At 53.7% G+C, this 19,958-nt stretch overlaps 1 protein-coding gene across 10 annotated transcripts in view; it reads left to right on the top strand.

Annotated features, from left to right (window-relative positions):
• The window catches only part of ANKMY1 (ankyrin repeat and MYND domain containing 1), a 48,520-nt gene that overhangs the window by 20,097 nt on the left and 8,465 nt on the right, over positions 1-19,958 (top strand). For 7 of the 10 annotated variants that reach the window (XM_072961993.1, XM_072961987.1, XM_072961985.1 and 4 more), the window contains 6 exons: positions 416-523; positions 2,108-2,239; positions 5,557-5,670; positions 5,993-6,158; positions 15,259-15,337; positions 16,139-16,299. In XM_072961993.1, coding sequence (XP_072818094.1) covers positions 416-523; positions 2,108-2,239; positions 5,557-5,670; positions 5,993-6,158; positions 15,259-15,337; positions 16,139-16,299 — 760 coding nt within the window. Of the gene's footprint in view, positions 1-415; positions 524-2,107; positions 2,240-5,556; positions 5,671-5,992; positions 6,159-15,258; positions 15,338-16,138; positions 16,300-17,068; positions 17,323-19,958 lie in introns of those variants that run through there. The other 3 variants (XM_072961990.1, XM_072961991.1, XM_072961994.1) reach the window with 3 other exon arrangements.

Raw genomic sequence — 19,958 nt, 5'->3', positions numbered from 1 at the left:
GGGGCTCCCCAGGGGAAGGGCAGAAAGTGCTCCTCCTCGCGCGCTGGGCTTCCTTCTCCCTCCCCCAGAGGGATATGCCCGTAGGGTCCCCGAGCCCAGGGACCAGCCCGGGCCTGGCCCTGCTGTGATGGCCACGTGGTCCTGACACTTCCCTTTCCTTCAGACACAGCTCTAAGTCAATTTATGTGTCACTTGTCCTTCCTGTCTCTGTTGGAAATGGTGATTGTTTAGAAAACAGCTTCTCAGTTTGAGGATCCATCTTCCCCAAATTTAGAGGGCAGTCTGTGTGCCAGACAAAGTGCTGGGATGGGGGACATGGCAACTGTGACTAAGCTGATTTTGCAGCGTTTGAGTTCATGATCGCTGTCGGCACTCCTGACAGCTCCTGCTGTCCTCTGCCCTTCTCCCCACCCAGTGTGCCAGGGACATCGTCCGGCTCCTCCTCTCCCATGGAGCGAATCCCAACACCCTGTGGAGTGGCCACTCCCCACTCTCCCTGTCCATTGCCAGCGGCAATGACCTGGTGAGCAAGTTCTACACCCCTGACAGTGCGCCTGCAGAGTTCCTGCCTCGAGGGCCCCCACCCCCACCCAGCGCAGCACTGGGACCTGCTGCTGTTGGCGGGGCACGAAGGCAGCGTGGTGTGATGGGTGTGGAGAACCCCCCTCCCACGTGGATGGAGCGCCCCAGAGAGAAAAGGGTGTAGAAAGGAAAGTGAGCACTGAGGATGAGGGTTCAGATGGGTGGGTGCTCCCTCACGGGGCCTGGATGACAAGCCCTGCCCAATATCCTGTCCACCAGCACTGTGGTGCCGCCTCCTCAGTGCACTGGCAAAGGCACAGCGGCCTCTCCTCCTCCTGCTGCTGCCAGGGGATGTGCTTGTTTGTCATCCATCCATCTGCTCATCCGTCCATCCATCCATCCATCAATTCACCAACCCACTCTTCCATCCACCCAATCCTCCATTTTCCCTTCCTCCCGTCATTCATCCATCCATGCACCCGTCCATCCATCCACACACCTACGCACACATCCAGTCATCCATCCTTCCACTCCTCCACTTTTTCATTCATCATCCACCCTTCCTTCTGTCCTCCCCGCTAATCCATCCCCCATTCATCCTTTCTTTTAACTGTTATTGTTTGAGCATCTGCTGTGTGCCAGGCAGGCCCCTAGGCAAGGGATGTTGAGTAGAGCAGAAGTCCCCAGGGCCCTACGTTCTGGCTGGGGTAGGCCACCAGCTGGTGTGTAGCAGGCTTCAGGCAATGATTTGTTTGAGAAGAAAATAAAGATGGATGAGGCTGTAGAGGATGGAGGCGGAGGCTAATTCGCTTGGTGGCCAGGAGGCTTCTCTGGTGAGGTGACACTCAGCAGGGCCGGAGGACGCGAAGGCGTTGTTGACGTGGGTGGGGCTTCTGTGGTCCCTCTGAGCGGCCCCTCCCCTTCCTTCCTTCCCTCCTGCATCCAGTCATCACTCAGCAAGTTGTCCGGGCGCCTGCTCCGTGCCTGGCCCTCACCGGTGGGGCACAGCCTGCAGACAGCTCCACTCTGAGGGGCAGAGCAACTCTGGTGCCCCTCGTGTCCGGCTGCAGCTGCTCTCACTCCTGGCTTCCTGAGGGGCACCTAGGCTAGCAGCTGGGCACAGCTGGGAACAAGTGAGCCCCATGCTCTGCATGCGGTCAGGTGATCACAGTGACCCAGGGCCCGGGGGCAGAGGCAGAACTGTCCCGGGATGAGGGACTGTCGGGACACACACCTGGCCCTGGGCTGGTGGGAGACCCGTGGCGGACTCCGCTGTGCCCCTGTACCGGAAGACAAGACAGGAGCCAGGACCGCCTCGGAGCACTCGCGTGTGGCCTGAGAAAGTGCTGGCCCCGGGCTGCCTGGGTGGAGTTGCAGCCCTCGCCACAGAACCACGCGTGCCCCCTCCCGCTCCGCAGCATCGTCCTCCAAGCCGGGGCTGGGGCAGCAGTGGGATCTGTGGATGGGGTGCACAGAAAGTGCCCACTGTGGCCATCTGGGCTGAGTCTGGCTGTGGCCTTGCCCGGGTGCTTCCTCCCATGGCAGGGGAGGGGACTGTGGGCTCTGACTGTCCTGTCTGTGTCAGATTGTGAAGGAGCTTCTGTCCCATGGAGCTGACCCCAACCTACTCCTGACCAGGGGCTTGGGCAGCGCCCTGTGTGTCGCCTGCGACCTTACTTATGAGAGCCAGAGGAGTGTGGACAGCAGGCTGGCCCTGGTGAGTGTGGAGGGGGCCAGCCTAGGGAGGAGGTGAGGTGGAGGGGGTGGTGGAGGAGGGGGTGAGGTGGAGGGGGTGAGGAGGAGGGGGTGAGGAGGATGGGGCGATGTAGGAGGGGGCGATGGATGAGGGGTTGAGGTGGAGGTGGTGATGGAGGAAGGGGTGAGGAGGAGGGGGTGAGGAGGAGGGGGTGATGGATGAGGGGGTGAGGAGGATGGGGCGATGGAGGAGGGGGCAATGGATGAGGAGGTGAGGAGGAGAGGATGATGGAGGAGGGGATGATGGAGGAGGGGGCGATGGATGAGGGGGTGAAGTGGAGGGGGTGAGGAGGATGGGGCGATGTAGGAGGGGGCGATGGATGAGGGGTTGAGGTGGAGGTGGTGATGGAGGAAGGGGTGAGGAGGAGGGGGTGAGGAGGAGGGGGTGACGGAAGAGGGGGCGATGGATGAGGGGGTGAGGTGGAGGGGGTGATGGTGGAGGGGGTGAAGTGGAGGGGGTGAGGTGGAGGGGGCGATGGAGGAGGGGGCGATGGAGGAGGGGGTGAGGTGGAGGGGGTGATGCAGGAGGGGGTGAGGTGGAGCGGGTGATGCAGGAGGGGGTGAGGTGGAGGGGGTGATGGAGGAGGGGGTGATGGAGGAGGCGGTGATGCAGGAGGGAATGAGGTGGAGGGGGCGATGGAGGAGGAGGTGAAGTGGAGGGGGTGAGGAGGATGGGGCGATGTAGGAGGGGGCGATGGATGAGGGGTTGAGGTGGAGGTGGTGATGGAGGAAGGGGTGAGGAGGAGGGGGTGAGCAGGAGGGGGTGACGGAAGAGGGGGCGATGGATGAGGGGGTGAGGTGGAGGGGGTGATGGTGCAGGGGGTGAAGTGGAGGGGGTGAGGTGGAGGGGGCGATGGAGGAGGGGGCGATGGAGGAGGGGGTGAGGTGGAGGGGGTGATGCAGGAGGGGGTGAGGTGGAGCTGGTGATGCAGGAGGGGGTGAGGTGGAGGGGGTGATGGAGGAGGGGGTGATGGAGGAGGCGGTGATGCAGGAGGGAATGAGGTGGAGGGGGCGATGGAGGAGGAGGTGAAGTGGAGGGGGTGAGGAGGATGGGGCAATGGAGGAGTGGGCGATGGAGGAGGGGGTGAGGAGGATGGGGCAATGTAGGAGGGGGCGATGGATGAGGGGTTGAGGTGGAGGTGGTGATGGAGGAAGGGGTGAGGAGGAGGGGTGAGGAGGAGGGGGTGACGGAAGAGGGGGCGATGGATGAGGGGGTGAGGTGGAGGGGGCGATGGAGGAGGGGGCGATGGAGGAGGGGGTGATGGAGGAGGGGGTGAGGAGGAGGGGGTGAGGAGGATGGGGCGATGGAGGAGGGGGTGATGGAGGAGGGGGTGAGGAGGATGGGGTGATGTAGGAGGGGGCGATGGATGAGGGGGTGAGGTGGAGGGGGTGATGGTGGAGGGGGTGAGGTGGAGGGGGCGATGGAGGAGGGGGCCGGCCCTGCAGTGTAGGGGCCGGGCTATGCCCTGGAGCCTTGGTCTGGCCCTCATTTGCAGCAGGTGGGGCTTCATGGGAACTTGGTCGGTGTTCTTCAAGACTTAATGTTCCAAACACTGGAGAAGCACAAACCATTCCTGCCTTTATAATTTATAGGCATACACTCTGTGAGTGGCAGACCCACTCAAAAGCCAGACAGAAGTCCCTGATTTGTCTCAAGAAATAGGCCATAGGTTTGGTCTGGCTGCAGGATTCTAGATTTTTCAATGTAGAGTGGGCCTTGGCCATGGATCCTAGTCAAGGAACCTGATGGGTGGGGACCTGAGGGTGTCCTGGGTGGGAATCGGAGGTGTGTGTCCTGGGTGGGGGTCTGAGGGCGCCGTGTCCTGGGTGGGGGTCGGGGGTGTGCGTCCTGGGTGGGGGTCTGAGGGCGCCGTGTCCTGGGTGGGGGTCGGGGGTGTGCGTCCTGGGTGGGGGTCTGAGGGCGCCGTGTCCTGGGTGGGGGTCGGGGGTCTGTATCCTGGGCAGGGGTGCTTTCTTGTGCTGGAGGCTGGATGTCCGGGTGCTGCTTGCTCCAGGTGGGCTCAGGTGTGCGGAAGGCGTGCCCTGTGGAGACTCCTGGCCATGGTCTGTAGACTCCTTCTGCCCTCAGAGGCCCCTCTGTCTCCTGAGCGTGTCCCTTCCTGCATGTCTTCCTCCTGACGCCCACCCAGGGCTCAGGTTCCCTCCATGGCCGCTCGGCTCTGGGCACCCTCCCACCATGTGCTGTTGTCTAAGCCCCCCACCTTGGCGGGTGCGGCGCTGGGTGGGCTCCTCGCCGCCCTTGTTCCGCCGTGGTGCCCACTGTGGCTGCTGCGTGTATGGTGAGGGAGGGGAGGGGAAGAGAGCCGGGGGGCAGGGAGTGAGGGTCCCGCGTCCTGGAGGCTGTTTGACTTCATATGAGTTAAATTCACATGAAAAGAACCAGGAGTCCTTTCCCCTGAGGTCCTGTTCTGGACGCTGTTTTAAGGATCCTGCCTTTATCCTGAGATGCTGTCCTGTCTGAAATAGACTCTAAACCGGAAAAGGTTTGCTTTGCAATCCTGGGATGTGCTTTCTGGGGTCCTCTCAGGCTGTGTCCTGGATGAGGGGGTATGGGTGACTGTCCTGCGGGTGACAGCCTGGTTTTCTTCTGTTACGTTGGGTGCTCTGAGCCCTGTGGTTTTGTGGTTTTGTTGGAATTCCTCATAAAATCTAAAAAACCATAGTGCCTCTTTCTAGAACCTGCCTCCTCCCTTGTTGGGGTCGGCGGGGGGAGCGTCTGTTAGATGCCGTTTGCTGTGAATGGAACTGGTGGTAAATCCTGACCCAGAGGAGGACCTGGCTGTGGTGCGTGCTGGAAGTCACGGACACACGCATGTACACACGTGCACATCCACACACACACGGGTGCACGCTGCAGCCACACACATCCAGTCTCAGGAGCACCCCTGGGTGTGTGTGGTGCGATGGCGAACAGACAGGCCTGGGATTTGCCCTCGTCCCTGTCACAGTCCAGGGGGTCGAACCAGCCCTCAACGGGGTGCGACTCCATGGTGCCCTGGGAGTTGGGGGCTGCCGAGGAGCCACCCAGCCCCCGGCCTTGACATCGTGGTGATGGTTGTCGTGAGGCTGGCAGGTCTGTCTTGTCTCGCTGACTTTCTACACACCTGGAAGGTGGCCTCTCTAGGTGATGCAGGTGACAATAGCCTCTCCTGCCAGGGGCCATGACCTCAGGGGACCCTGATCGCAGCGTTGGGTGGGTCCCACCTCCTGGTGGCTGGGACGTCTGTGAGCCTGTGACGCGGCCTCTGTTCTCCACAGGTTGACCGGCTCATTAACCACGGGGCTGACATCCTGAACCCTGTGACGCTCGTGCAGGGGGACAAGGTAGCCGTGGGCACGGCCGTCGACTATGGATATTTCAGATTCTACCAGGTGCGGTTTGTCTCCCGTTGGTGACAGGGGTGAAGCTGGGGACTTTAGCATCTCTCGGGCAGAACCGGGCTAAAGGTCCTTCGTGCCTCTGACTGAAGCCAGCCCCTGGAAGAGAAGATTCAGGCACTGAGCGTGCGCGGCAGTGTGGCTGCCTGGGCACCAGCTGTCTGAGTGTTAGGCCCGATTTGCCCTCACAATGATCGCTCTGAGCAGAATGTGCTCCCCACACGGTGACAGTGGTGGGCCAGGGCTGGGGTCTGCCCTCCGAGGGGTGGGGGGCCGGTGCCTGGGGTCACTGGTGGTGACCTGGGCTGGGTTGCAGGACCGGAAGATCGCCCACTGCCCCTTCCACACGCTGATGCCGGCAGAGCGGGAGATGTTTCTGGCCCGGAGGAAACTCCTGGAATACATGGGCCTCCAGCTGCGGCGCGCTGTCTTCGCCAAGGAGAGCCAGTGGGATCCGAAGGTGCTGCATCTGAGCAAGAGAGGTGGGCGCTGGGGCGGGGCGGGGCCGCGGGCGGGGCTGCGGGGAGACGGGGCTGCGGGGAGGGGCGGGGCGTCGAGGGGGCCGCGGGCGGGGCCGCGGGGAGGGGCGGGGCCGCGAGGAGGAGCGGGGCTGCGAGGAGGGGCGGGGCCGCGTGGAGGGGCGGGGCCGCGTGGAGGGGCGGGGTGTCGGGCAGGGCTGCGGGCGGGGCTGCGGGGAGAAGCGGCTGCGGGCGGGGCGGCGGGCGGGGGCTGCTCGAGGCTCCTAAGGCAGCGCTGAGCCCACCTGGAGTCCTGGCTCGGCCCAGGTACATATATCAGGATTTACGCCTCCAGGAAGGGGCTATGCTCCCCGAAGTCTGGGCTCCAGGAGGCTGTGGGGGGTGGGCCAGGAAGGGGCACAAGAGAGGCCGTTCCTGCTGCTGCCCAGGCGGCCCGCTGGGCCAGCGCCCACCTGACCCTTACGTTCTGTCCTCCAAGGAGGTGGGCACACAAGTAACTGTGAGACATGCAAAGAAACAGGAAGATGTAACACATACACCGGAGGGATGAAAAAACAAACGAACAACAGAAAATGCCAGTGAGAGCAGGCAGATGTCACATTTAACAGAGAAAGTCTTCAAAGGAGCCATTTAAAATAGGTTCAAAGAACTAAAGGAAGCCACAGTTAAAGAAGTCAGGAAGGTGTGATGACAACGTCTCCTGGGGTGGAGAACACTAATTAAGAGGTAGGTAGAAATCATTTTAAAAAGAGCCAAATGGAAGGTACGGAATTGAAAGCCAGCAGTCAGCAAACTGAAACATGCACCAGAGGGGCAGAGCGGTGGCAGAGAAGGACACAGCAAAGCTGAAGATCGGAAGAGAGGGGACGAAGAATGAAAAAAACGAGCAGGGCCTCAGGGAATGCGGGCCAGCCCGCAGCACGTCCACATGTGTGGCAGGATTATCAGAGTGGGAAGGGGAGGGACTGAACAGTGTTTGAAGAAATACTGGCTGAAAACTTCACAACTGTGCTGAAAATGTTGATCTATACATCTTAGAAGACAAAAGAATTCCAAATAGGGTAAGTGCAAAGAAATCCACAGCCACATTAAAATCGTAAGAATTTTATTTCCACAAGTGAAACAGCAGAAATCCAGGGCCCACAAGCTAATCTTGAGAGCAACTAGAGAAAGATGTCTCTCATTACATACTAGAGAACCCAACAAGATTCATCGCTGATTTAGAGACTGGAAGATAGCAAGATAACATCCAATGTGTTAAAACATAATCTCAACCAAAATTCTTATATCCAGCAAAACTAGCTTTAAAAAATGAAGGCAAAATAAAAACATTCCCAGATAAACCTAAAAGCGGAGAGAATTTATTGCTAGCAGACCTGCTTTAAAAGAGATCCTAAAGGAAGATATTCAGGTCGAAAGCAGCCAACAGAGAATCCTGTATCCAGAAAAAGTAACTTTCAAAGATGAAGATGAAAGAAAGACATCCTCAGATAAACAAAACCTGCCAGTAGCCTTGCCTTACAAGAGACACTGAAGGCACCCTGAAAACAAGTGATAAGGTGAAAACCTGAGTTTACAGGAATGCAGAGCACCAGCAAAATTTATCATAAAAGACAGTATAAATGAGTATTTTCCCTTTTTTCTTATCTTAGTAAAGTAGCAATTGTATAAAACAACATGTACAGTTTCTACCCCTGGCATGACAGCATGAGATGGTCCATGGACCCATTTCCCAGCAAGACTGTTGGAAATAGTGATAATTTGAACATCCAACTATTTAAAGTCTCAGTAAATGGTCCAAATATCATAAAATTTACAAGTAAACATTTATTCAAGAAAACCTTTTAAATTCAGTGAGAAGAGAGCCCATGGTATTAAACCAAAACCTGCTCTCTCCCTTCACCCACTCAGCTCAGCAGGGCAGACACTCCTCAGCAGACTCGTGCAGCCAAGAACAAGATCTCACTCCTGCCTCGGCTCTTACTATGAGGGCTGTCTTCCTGGGGAGGGTAGATGTCAGCAATACTCACCCTGTCCTCAGCTGCCTGACTTTGGTGTGGCAGAGCAGGGTGAGGCTTCATTCTTATGCTCAGTCACCATTTGTGGGACAGAGGTTCAACTTCCAATGCGGTGCCACTGAGGATGCTGGGGCTCTGATCCAGATAGTCAGGCAGAGGCCCCTTGCCGGGAGAGGCAAGCTGAGGAGACCTGAGCTATTACCCCTCTCCCCTGAGTGCTCAGGTCCTAAGGTGGGCATGTCACTAGGAGGGAAGTGTGCCATTGTCCCCACCACAGTTCCAGAGATTTATTCAAGGGAGAGAAACACCATAAAACAGAGCACTCCGAACCTCATCTCAAAGGAAATTACTTCACTGGCAATAGAGCATGGAGCAGTTTAAGCCTATGGCACTATCAGAATCAGTGCAGGCTGTGGTGAAGGCAGCTGTGAGGAGATTGGTAGATTCATTAGAGATAAACACTAACCTGTAATATGCCTATTGCCAAAGAAAACCAGGAAGGGACAGACAGGAGGGGCCTCCTGTGGTCAGAACAAATCTCAAATACAGACCTTGGGAACTATCCCTTCAGTGAGCCTGGACCTCACTGAACCAGTCTACGGAGCAATTTATGCCCCAGAGCATAGCTGAAAAAACAGAACAGTGAGCGATTAATGGAGACAGCCAGAGCCCTGCCCAAATCACTGCCCTGGTGACCACAGGCACCCACATATCTGCACCTGATGTGGAGCGGTATCAGAAGCTCCACACTGGAGGGGGAAATAGGCTTCCCAAAATTGACCTAGCTGGCCACTGAAAAACAAACAAATAACAATAACCAGCCCCAGAGAGGGAAAAGAATGACGAGAAATGAACCGGTCCCCAGAGAAAAGTGGGCATCACTGAGCACATCAGTACGTGCATAATTGGAGTACCAGAAGCAGAGATGGGAGGGAAAGGAGAAGGAAAAACAGTAAAAGACATCACAGATGAAAATGTCTCAGATTTAATGAAAAACATCAATCTGTATATCCAAGAAGCTTAATGAGTTCCCAATAGGATAAACACAAGGAGACCGCAAACAGACGTGCCATAGTTAAAAGGCTGACAGCCGGACAATCCATTACTTAAAAGGAACCCCAATGAGACTGGAAGTTGACCTCTTATCAGAAGCAGTGGAGGCCAGGAGGCAGTGGGATGTCGTATTCAAAGTGCTCAACGAGATACACTGTCAGCCAAACTAACTTAAAAACTGATGGTGAAATAGAAATTCCCAGAAAAACAAAATTTGTGAGTAGTAGTCCTGCTTCACAAGAAACACTAACGCAAGTGACTCCAGATGGAAATCAAATCCACACGAACAGAGAACACTGGCAAAGGCAATTATAAAAGTGTAAATGCATATTTTCTTTCTCAACAGATTTAAAAATCAATTTGCATAATAATTTATATAAAAATTAGTATAAATGTATATGTATTTACATGCATGTGCATTTTATTTATATATAACATGTGCGTATACATTACATGTATTTATATGTGTGTGTGCATGTGTGTGTGTTGTTAAGCCTATAACATACAGAAATGTAATATATTTGTCGATAACAGTACAAAGGAGATAGGCAGCAGGAAGGTGTTATCGTGGCAAGAAATGACTCCAGATGGCAGGTCATATTGAGAAGAAGAAATAAAGAGACCCAGAAATGATAAATAATAAGTTTAATATAACAAAAGCCATAAATGCATGCTTTTTATAGCTTCTTTAGAATACACAACATTATATAATCAAAACATTGCAATATTGAGTTTGTAACATTTATAGATGTAATATGTATAGCAATAATATCACAAATGGGGAAGAGAATAGAGCTATGTAGGAGTTACTTTTTTATATCTCATTGGAATAAACTTAATAATATAGGTTGGAAGCTGAATTTTGATAAGATTCATATGGTGAACCCTAAATCAACCACTAAGGAAATAACAAAAATATAGTTAAAAATTATTAAAGAAATTAAAAGTTGCATTTCAAAAGTATTCACCTAATGCAAAAGGAGTAAGTAAAGGAGGAACAGAGGAACAAAAAATATTAGGAGACGCATAGAAAACAAAATGTGAAATGACAGATGTAAAGCCAACTGTATCAATAATAACATTAAGTGTGAATGGACTAAATAATCCAGTCAAGAGGCAGAAATTGTCAGACTGAATAAAAATATAAGCTCCATCTATATGCTGTCTCTAGGAGACATAGTTTATATTCAAAGATACAGATAGCTTGGAAGTAAAAGAACGTCATATATCATGAAAATAGCAACCACAAGAAGCTGGAATGGCTAAACTTATATTAGAAAAAGTGGACTTTAAAACAAAAAGTATTAGGGGGAAGGTGTGGCTGAGTGGTAGAGTGCAGGCTTAGCAGGCATGAGGAGGTCCTGGGTTCAAGCCCCAGTACCTCTGTTTAAATAAATAAATAAATAAATAAATAAATAAATAAACAAACCTAATTACCCCACGCACCCCAAACCAACCAAACAAACAAATAAAAAATATTACTGATGCTAAAGAGAAACATTTAAAATGATAAAAGTCAATTAATTATTTTATCTATAATAAAATAATTATAAACCTGTATGCACCTAACTGTGGACAGCCAAATACACAAAGCAAAAACAGACAGAAATGAAAGAAGAAATAGATAATTCAACAATAATAGTTGGAGATGTCAATTCCCCATTTTCAATAATTGATAGAAAAACTAGGCAGGAGGTCATAAGGAAATAGAAGGTTGAACAATACTGTAAGACTACTAGACCTAACATATTTATAGAACACTCTACCCAACAACAGAATATATATTCTTCTCAAGTGCACTTGGGGGCATTCTCCAGGATAGACCATATGTTAGGTCATGAAAAACTCTGCAAAAGTCTTCATAAATTTTAAAGGATAGAAATAATACAAATTATATACTCTGACCACAGTGGAATGAAATTAGAAATGAGTAACAGAAAGAAATTTGGGGAAATCACATAAAATAACACACTCTTAAATAACAAGTGTGTCAAAGAAGAAACAAAAAGGTAAATTAGAAAATACTTTGATATAAATTCAAAAGAAGACACAACATGCCAAAACATACGGGATGCAGCTAAAGCAGTGATTAAGGGAATTGTATAGCTGTAAATGCTTATATTAAAAGGAATATCTCAGTCAGTAATCTAACCCTCCTCCTTAAAGCACTCGCAAAAGAAGAGCACACAAACCTGTATGAAGCTAGTCACCCAGCTAGATAAATGTCTGTATGTATGTTAGAGCAAACATTAATGGAATAGAGAATGGAAAAACAATAGAGAAAATCAATACAACCAAAAGTTGGTTCATTGGGAAAAAATCAGCAAAACTGACATATTTGGCTAAACGGACCAAATTACTAAAATCAGAAGTGAAAAAGGGGACATTACTACCAACCTTACAGAAATAAAAAGGATTACGTGACGATACTATGAATAATTGTATACCAACAAATTGGATCATCTAGATGAAATGGACAAATTGATGAAAACACACAATCTACCAAAACTGATTAAAGAGGAAATAAAAACACCTGAACGGACATAACAGCTAAAGAGATTGAATATATCAAAAAACAAACAAACAAACAGAAAACCTCTTTAAAAAAAGCCCAAGCTCAGATGGCTCCAGTGGTAAATTACACCAAACATTTAAAGCAGAATTGACACCAACCCTTTTCAAGTTCTTTCAAAAGTTAGAGAAAAGGGAATACTCCCTAATGTATTTTATGAAGCCAGCATTACTAATTCTTAAGCCAATGACATCATAAGAAAATTACAGACAGATATCCTTTATGAATATAGATGTAAAAATCTTCCACAAAATACTAGCAAACAAAATTCAGCATCATGTCAAAAGAACTGTCTGCCATGACCAAGTGGGATTTACCCCAGAAATGCAAGAATGGCTTAATAACAATAGCAACAAAAATCAGTGTAATACACTACATTATTAAAATGAAGGGGAAAAAACCCACGTGATTATTTCAACTGATGTACACAAAACGTTTGACAAAATCCAACGCTGTCATGATGAAAACGCACAACAGACAATAGAAGGGTACTTCCTTAACCTGATAAAGGGACCCTGCAAAAACAACCTCACAGCTAACATCAAGCTCAGTGGTGAAAGACCAGACACTTTCTCCCTAAGATCAGGAAGAGGAGAAGTTCCTCTCTCACCATTTCTGTTTAATATTGTACTGGAGTTGTTAGCCAGTGTAATTAGGCAAGAAAAATTTTAAAAGGCATTCTGATGCAAGGAGAATGTTAAACTCTGTTTGTACATATCATCTTACAGACTGAAAATCCTAGGAATCCACTTTTAAAACTGACTAAAACTAATATTAAATGATTTTAACTAAATATATAAATATTACTATTAATCTAAATATAAAACTACTACACTATTAAAACTAATAATAATAAACATTCAGTAAGATTGCAGGGTGTAAGATCAAGACACAAAACCCAATAGTTTTTCTATACAGCTGTAGTGAACAAACCAAAAATGAAATTTAAAAACAATTGCATTTACAATGGCATCAATAAGAATAAAATATTTATGAATATACTTTAAAAAAGCAGTGTAAAATTTATTTTCTGAAAACTGCAAAACATTGCTGAAGCAATTAAAGGAGACCTCAGTAAATGGAACAAATCTCTCTCAGAATCCTAGGTAACCTCTCTGTACAAACTGCAAAGCTGACTCTAAAATTCGCATGGAATCACAAGGGTCCCAGAACAGCCATAACCATCTTGGAAAAGGACGAAGTTGAAGGGCTTTCACCTCCTAATTTCAAACTTACCGCCAAACGGTGGTAGTCGAGATAGTGTGGGATTGGCCTGAAGACAGACATGTAGACCAGCGGAGGAGAACAGATTCCCGAAGTAAACCCGTGTGTCTGTGCCAGCTGCTTCCCAGCAAGAGCGCCAGGACTTCTGAATGGAAGTGAGGGCAGTCTGTTCAACAATTGGTGCTGGGACTACCGATTATCCACACACAAAAGGGTGAAATTTGACCCTACCTCACACCACATACAAAAATTAATTCAATCTGGATTGAAGATCTAGATGTAAGAGCTTAAACTATGAAACTCAGAAGAATATATAGGGGTACATCTTCATATCCTTGGATTTGGCAGTGGGCTCCTGGATATAAAGCAATGAAAGAAAAAATAGATAAATTGGACATCATCAAAATTAAAAACTGTGCCTTCAGGGATACTATGAAGAAAATGAAAAGATAACCCACAGTATGGGAGATATAATTGAAAGTCACATATCTCCTAAGAGACTTGTATGTAAAATAAATTAAAACATCTTACAACTTAATAATAAAGACAAATGGCCAAATTAAGAAATGGACAAAGAATACAAATAGAAATTTCCACTAAGAAAGATATACAGACGGCCCACAGGCACATGAGAAGGCACCCAGCCTCATTCTTCATCAGGGAGACGCAAGTCAAACTGCACTGAGAGATCACTTCACGCGCACCAGAATGGCGATAATCCAAAGTCAACACGTGCTGCTGAGGGTGTGGAGAAGGGGCGCCCTCGTGCACTGCTGGTGGGAATGTGGAAGGGTGCAGCTGCTGTGGAGAACAGCTTCACAGTTCCTTGAAAGTTAAACACAGAGTCACCACAGGACCCAGTGATGTCACTCCTAGGTATGTGCTCATGAGAAATGGACATACGTCCACACGAAAGTTGTACAGCACAGTTCATAAAAGCTGAAGAATGGGAACACCCCAAATACGCATCAACTGATACGCGGATAAACAAACTGTGGTCTATCAGACAGTGGAATATTATTCACCCGTAAAAAGGAACGAAGTACTGAAACATGCTACAACATGGTGAGCCTTGAGAACGTTACGTGGAGCAAAGTAGGCTAGTCGCCAAGACCACATGTGATATGACTCCATCTGTATGAAATGCCAGTAGGAAAATACAGAGGCGAAGTAGACCGGCGGCTGCTTAGAGCTGGGCTGGAGGGCTGGGGGCCCAGAGCATGGCAGCTGTCAGGGGCGGGGTTCCACCTGGAGTGTCGAGAATGCTCTAAGATGACTGCGGTGATGGTTGCGCACCTGTGAACGTACTGAAAGCCACTGGACTTTGCACTTTAAATGGGTGTGTTGGATGGGACGCGAGTCACGTCTCCGCGAAGTTGTTCGGAAGAGTCCCAGCGCTCCAGCCAACAGACATGCCCTGCGGTCATGTCTGTTTCCTGTGAAAGAGGCGGTCTGGGAGCCTGTGGCACTGTCAGATCCACTTTTAAGTTCTGCTTTATCGTCACCTCTCGCGGAAGCACCTCCCTGGTGCCACGTAGTCTTCATGGCGGACGCTTTGGCGCCGCCACACAAAGCTGGTTTTCTGGCCTGTGGCCTAGTCCCCACTGCAGCAGGGGGGTGGCCCTGGGAGCCAGGGTTGGGGGCACAGTGGTGGGGAGGAAGGAGGGGCTCCTACTTTCTCGGCCAGCAGGTGTTTCTTTGTGAGGTTCCTGCATCTCAAGGGGTGGTGGGAAAGTGGAGGTTAGGCAACCTTTCTGGGGGGGATGATAAGCTGTTTACAGATAGGAAGGCAGAGGGACGCAGCTGAGCCTCAGGCTCGCTGCCCTCTGCCCGCAGCCACCCGTGGCCGGAAAGCAGAGCCGAGTCTCCACTCCAGAGAGGGGCGTGAGCTGGGCAAGGCCAGGGAGAACCTGGTGCTGCCTGGTGGCCTTTTAGTGGCATGGTGAGGGGACACAGAGCTGGGGTCAATGGCGCAGAGGCAGGGTGGCCAGGAGGTTGCAGATGGGAGGGCAAGGATGCAGAAGCAGAGGGCGGCTGTGGACTGACTCTCAGACACCTCCAGCGCCGAGCCGCGCCCTGACCCCTTGGACCTGCTCTGGGGCTGCCAAGGACTTGGGGCCCCACCTGCTTTGCCTGCCGGGCCAGGGGTGGCTTACCGCAGGACGGTGGTTGGGGTGGGGGCAGCTCAGCATCACGGCAGGCCCACAGAGGCTAACATGGTTCTCTCTTGGTGCAGTGGAGCTGGCCCCCAGTCTCCGGCTGAAGAGGAGGAGCCCCAGCCCGCCCAAGGAGCTGGACTTGGAGGATCAGGAGCTGTAAGTGGCCGGCTGAGGGTGGCAGTGGGCTGCATGGAGCTGCTGGGCCTGTCCTGAGCTCCCCGGCCCGGGACAGCATCTGTCTTGAGAGTCCTGGCTCTGCTTGTGGGTGGTGGGCTCGAGCCACGACGGGGGTGGCAGGTGGGGGTTGCTAGGCACACTGGTGAAGTGGCCTGGGCTCCTCCCGGCAGGGCAGCTCAGGGCTCCACGTCCCCGGGGGCGGCTGGGTGGGGTTTGAGCCCAGGCTCTGCTTCTTGAAGACATCCCCTGTCACAGTGGACATGCTGCCCTGTGCCCTCACACCTCTCCTCCCGCTCCACTGCCGGCCCCTCCGTGGGGACATGGCTCTGCACCCACCTTGCTATTCTGGAACAGTCTCTACATGCCCGGGTGCCTTGTTACCCCGTGGGCATCCTGGATGGCGCCCACCCAGGAAACCCTGCTGGACGGGGATTGGGTGTTGGGTGGGGCGGGCAGGGGTCCTCCCGGGGCAGGTGTGCCAGGCTCACCCACAGCCCCACGGCAGGCCTGCTCAGAGCCTGCTCCTCCCACTGCAGACTCTTCCTGCAGTGGAAGAACCTCCCCCCACCTCCCCTGCCGCGGTGACCTGAGGGTCCCCGAACAGTGTGGTGTGGCCTCCTGCCCAGTCCGCCCGAGGGGACTTGAGGTCTTCTGTCCGGCTGTGAGCATCTGCCCGGTGCTGGTGGCCCGGTGCAGAGGACGGCCGGGCAGGCCGTGGGGCTCAGGGCGGTCGGGCCCTGAGGCCCGGCACGCCCTGACTGCCCACCGGGCCGCCTGCAGGATCCCCTTCTTCAAGTTCTGCTGCCAGTGCGGCCGCTCGGTCGGGGTTCGCCTCTCGCCCTGCACCCGCTGCTACGGGGTCCTGACCTGCAGCAAGCACTGCAGGACCAGAGCCTGGGCCGACTTCCACAGGAGGGCCTGCGGCGCCCTGACGGCCTTCCGTGAGTCCAGGGCTGGGCGGGCGGGCGGGCCTGGGGCCTGCTGCTCCTGGGACGCAGGCACCGGCCTGCAGGGCAGCAGATGGGGGCACCCCGTCATCCCCGAGATCTCTCCATTCAGGCCGCTGGGCATGATTCCCAGGGGCGGCACAGTGGGATTCCATGGCCGGCCTGTTGTGGGGGCAGGGAGGGCGCCTGTGCTGGTGGCCTCCGGGCGGTGGGAAGTGACACCGGGGGAAGGGCTGCCCCGCTGGACACCTGGGGGTTCTCCTGACCCCGGAGGGCCCAGGCAGACCCTGGTTCCCCGACCACAGGGCGTTTCTGAGAGGCTCCCCCTAGCCTGCCCCCTCAGGTGTCTCCTGCAGCAGGGGTCGGCCGCTGGAGACACCTCCCCTCCAGCCCTCCCCTCCCCTCTCCTGGGTGAGACGGGGAGGAGCTGAGGGCCTGTGGGCAGGGACTCGGCATCAGGCCCCGGGGCTCTGGGCGTGGCCGGTGGCGAGCCAGGCTAGTGCAGGGCTGTGGTGGGACTTGGCCCCTCGGCAGGGCCCTGTTGGGGGCCAGGGAAATGCACTCAGTTCTTGTGGTACACCCCCTGCCTGTGCACCCTCCCCTCCGTGGGGCTCTGGTCAGCTGTGCTGCAGGGGAAGCCGGGGCCTGGGGAGCACGCGACCTGGCCGCAAGGGGCACGTGGGCTCAGAGCCTGTCTCCTGCGGTGGCCTGAGCCCCACCTCCTGGGGGATGGCCAGACCCCTCACCTCCTCCTTCCCGCCAGTTCCTTGTCCGGAGGCCCACCTGGAGGACGCGTGCTGGAGGGTGGAAGGATCTCCGTAAAGGAGCAGCGCGGTGCCGTGGCTGGGGAGGGCGGGGCTGCCCCCGTTCTCACCTGCTGCACCTGCACCTAGGGGCCACATCTGAGCTGCTGGCCCCGAGGACACTAACTCGGGGCGTCTGCACCTGCAGGGTGGTGCATAGCAATGTCTCCTTCCGGACCCCAAAATAAAGTGGCCCCACTGGGGGCGTTTTGGACCCTCTGCCCCTGCCTGGGCCGGCGCAGAGCTTCTCAGGGCCTCCACATTCACACTTGTGATCTCCAGGGCCCACCTTGGTCCTCGGCTTTCTGTAAGAAGAGGAGGGAGGCCGGGTGGATGAGGGTCAGGACTGGAGCACAATCTAGAGATTACTGCCTGAAGGTCACGCCCGTGAGTCTGGGGAGCATTTGGGGGCTTCCCAGGAACCCACAGCCCCTGCTCTGTGTCCCCTGCTCGAAAGGGATGGGCTGGCGCTCCACGTTCCTTTCCGCAGGCTCCAGGCTCCCTGCTGGCGTCCAGGGCGTTCATTTCTTCCACCTACATTTACTGAGTGCATGGCGGGGGGCTCTGTGGGGGGCCTGTGCATGTGGAAATCGCCCATCACTGAGATGGAGAAGGAACTAGAGGCTAACCGGGAGCCACGCCATGGCACGAGGAGGGTGGGCCTGCCAGTGGGGGGGGTCTGCTTTCCTGGGGGGGTGGCAGGAAGGGGTGATGAGTAAGGGCTGGAGACCACATCTTCAGAGCAAGGAGGTGGTGGGTGCTTCCAGGAAGGAGGCCGCAGAAGGGGGTCTTGATGCTGAGAGCAGAGTGGTGGGGGCGGGGCGGGGGGAAAGGAAGTGGGGGCTGGAGCCCTGCAGGTCAGGACCCCAACCGGGCAGGCTTTCTGCTGGGCGGGCGGCCCGCCTGCCACCGTGCTCTGCCTGATTTCCTTAGTCTCTTGTCGAAGCTGGGGCTCCCTGTGCGGGAAGTTCGCTGGGAGCTGGTCCTGGATGACGGTCCCCTGAGGGGCTGAGGCAGGTGTGGGGCAGGGGAGAAAGGCCCCCGTGCGCTGCTCTGGAGCCGGGCTGGCTTCTCAGGGGGCTCCCCCGGGAGGCTGAGGGCTCAGGCTTCATCCCAGCACCAGCCTAGCTCTGCCTGCAGACCAGCCCCGGGGGACTCACGCCCTGGCTGTGGGGGGCCTTCCGGGGGAGGGGAGGGCGGGGGCAGAGACCCCAAGAAGAGGTGGGGGCGCCTCCACTGCATCTGCTGGGAAGGAGACCCTTCCTCAAGAGGACTTCTCACGTTGTGGTGGAAGAGGGACTACACACACACAAGGAGCGCTGCGTGGCCCTTGTCCCAGCACCCAGCAGTCACCGTGGTGGGCGCTCTGCCGTGTGTCCTTCCAGTCCCTGTGTGTCTACGCAAACACACACTCCACACACCGCGCACACGCGTTTCTAAAGAGGGGGCAGGACTGTATTCTAAACTAGGCCACGAACATCTTTCTACACTAAATGTTTTTCTGCAACATAATTTTCCTCAAATGAAAATGGTTTTATTTTTTATTCTGGTTATATGTGCAATATATGCTTACTTTAAATGCCCCAAGATGAGATCAGTGTGAAACACCCCAGTCTGCTTGAGGATAAATATCCTGGACACATCTTTAGGTTTTTATCTGCGCATATGTGCACACACATGCGTGCACGGCTCCAGAGCCCCTTGCGCACACGTGTGCTTTTTCACGCACCGTGTATTTATTTATTGTGGGGAGGGAGGTAATTAGGTTTACTTAGGTTTAGAGGAGGGACTGGGGATTGAGTCCAGGACTTTGTGTATGCTGAGCACGCGCTGTGTCTCTGAGCTGCTCCCTCCCCGCCACTGTGCATTTATTTTAATTAAAACAGGCTAATGGTGAGACCTCAGCCTGCCCTCTAGGGCACCGTGTTCAGCACAGGAGCCCCAGCAGGTCTGCCGATGCCCCTGGGCCGGGCATTTGGGTTCACCGTTCACTCCTGAAAGGATGCTGCACATTTGGCTAAATTCACAGAGGTTAACTTCTCACTTTTCAGTTTTGCATTCGCAGCGTGCCCCCGGGAGGTCACCGCGTGTCTCCCCGCACCGCGCCTCACCCGTCACAGGTGCTGGCGGTGTCCGCTGTGCCGTCCCCTGGGGACTCGCGCACAAGTCCGAGCAGCCTCCCTTCCGCGCGGTGACCCCACATTTGTCTGTCCTCTCGCCACCTTGTCACTGGAGCCGCCTGGTCTCCCCGACTTGTGAGGACTCCCTCTAAAGCACCTCCCATCTCTCGTGCCTCCCGTGGAAAGGGCCTTCTCCCGAGCTGAACTTGGCCACTTGGACTTTTTACTCTGTTGTCCACTCCAGCTGCGCTGCCCTCCAGGCCCTGAGGCGTCCCCCAGACGGGATCACACAAGGATGCGCACATTTAAAAGACGACTTTCTTGCGTTACGATTTTACCTGCAATCTTATCATCAGCCTAGAATTAATTTTTGTGGGGGGCCCGCGGGCCAGCCAGCTGGCGCTTTCCCCGCAGGGCAGGCGGAGGTGGAGTATCCACTTCTGGCTGCCGCCCGTGCGCACGTGGTCCTGGATGTCCGGGCTGCAGGCTCGACCTGCCCCTGGGACAGCCCCTCCCGGGCCCTTTCCCCTCTGAGACGCACCGGCTTTATACTCACGCAGATGCATTGTAAACTGTTTGTCAGGTTCAAGAGCATCTTGTTGGGACTTTGTAATTATTTTCAGTGTTTGGTTTGGGGGACAGTTGGCATCTTTCGTGTGTGGTTTTCTAGGCAACGATACATTACAGTTGAGTTTGACAGTTTCCTTTACTCAGGAATCACCGTCAACGG

Source organism: Vicugna pacos, chromosome 5 (genome assembly GCF_048564905.1).
Source record: "Vicugna pacos chromosome 5, VicPac4, whole genome shotgun sequence".
Taxonomy (NCBI): Eukaryota; Metazoa; Chordata; class Mammalia; order Artiodactyla; family Camelidae; genus Vicugna; species Vicugna pacos.
The sequence above is the reverse complement of the archived record's forward strand: the minus strand, read 5'-3'. Positions and strand labels throughout refer to the sequence as shown.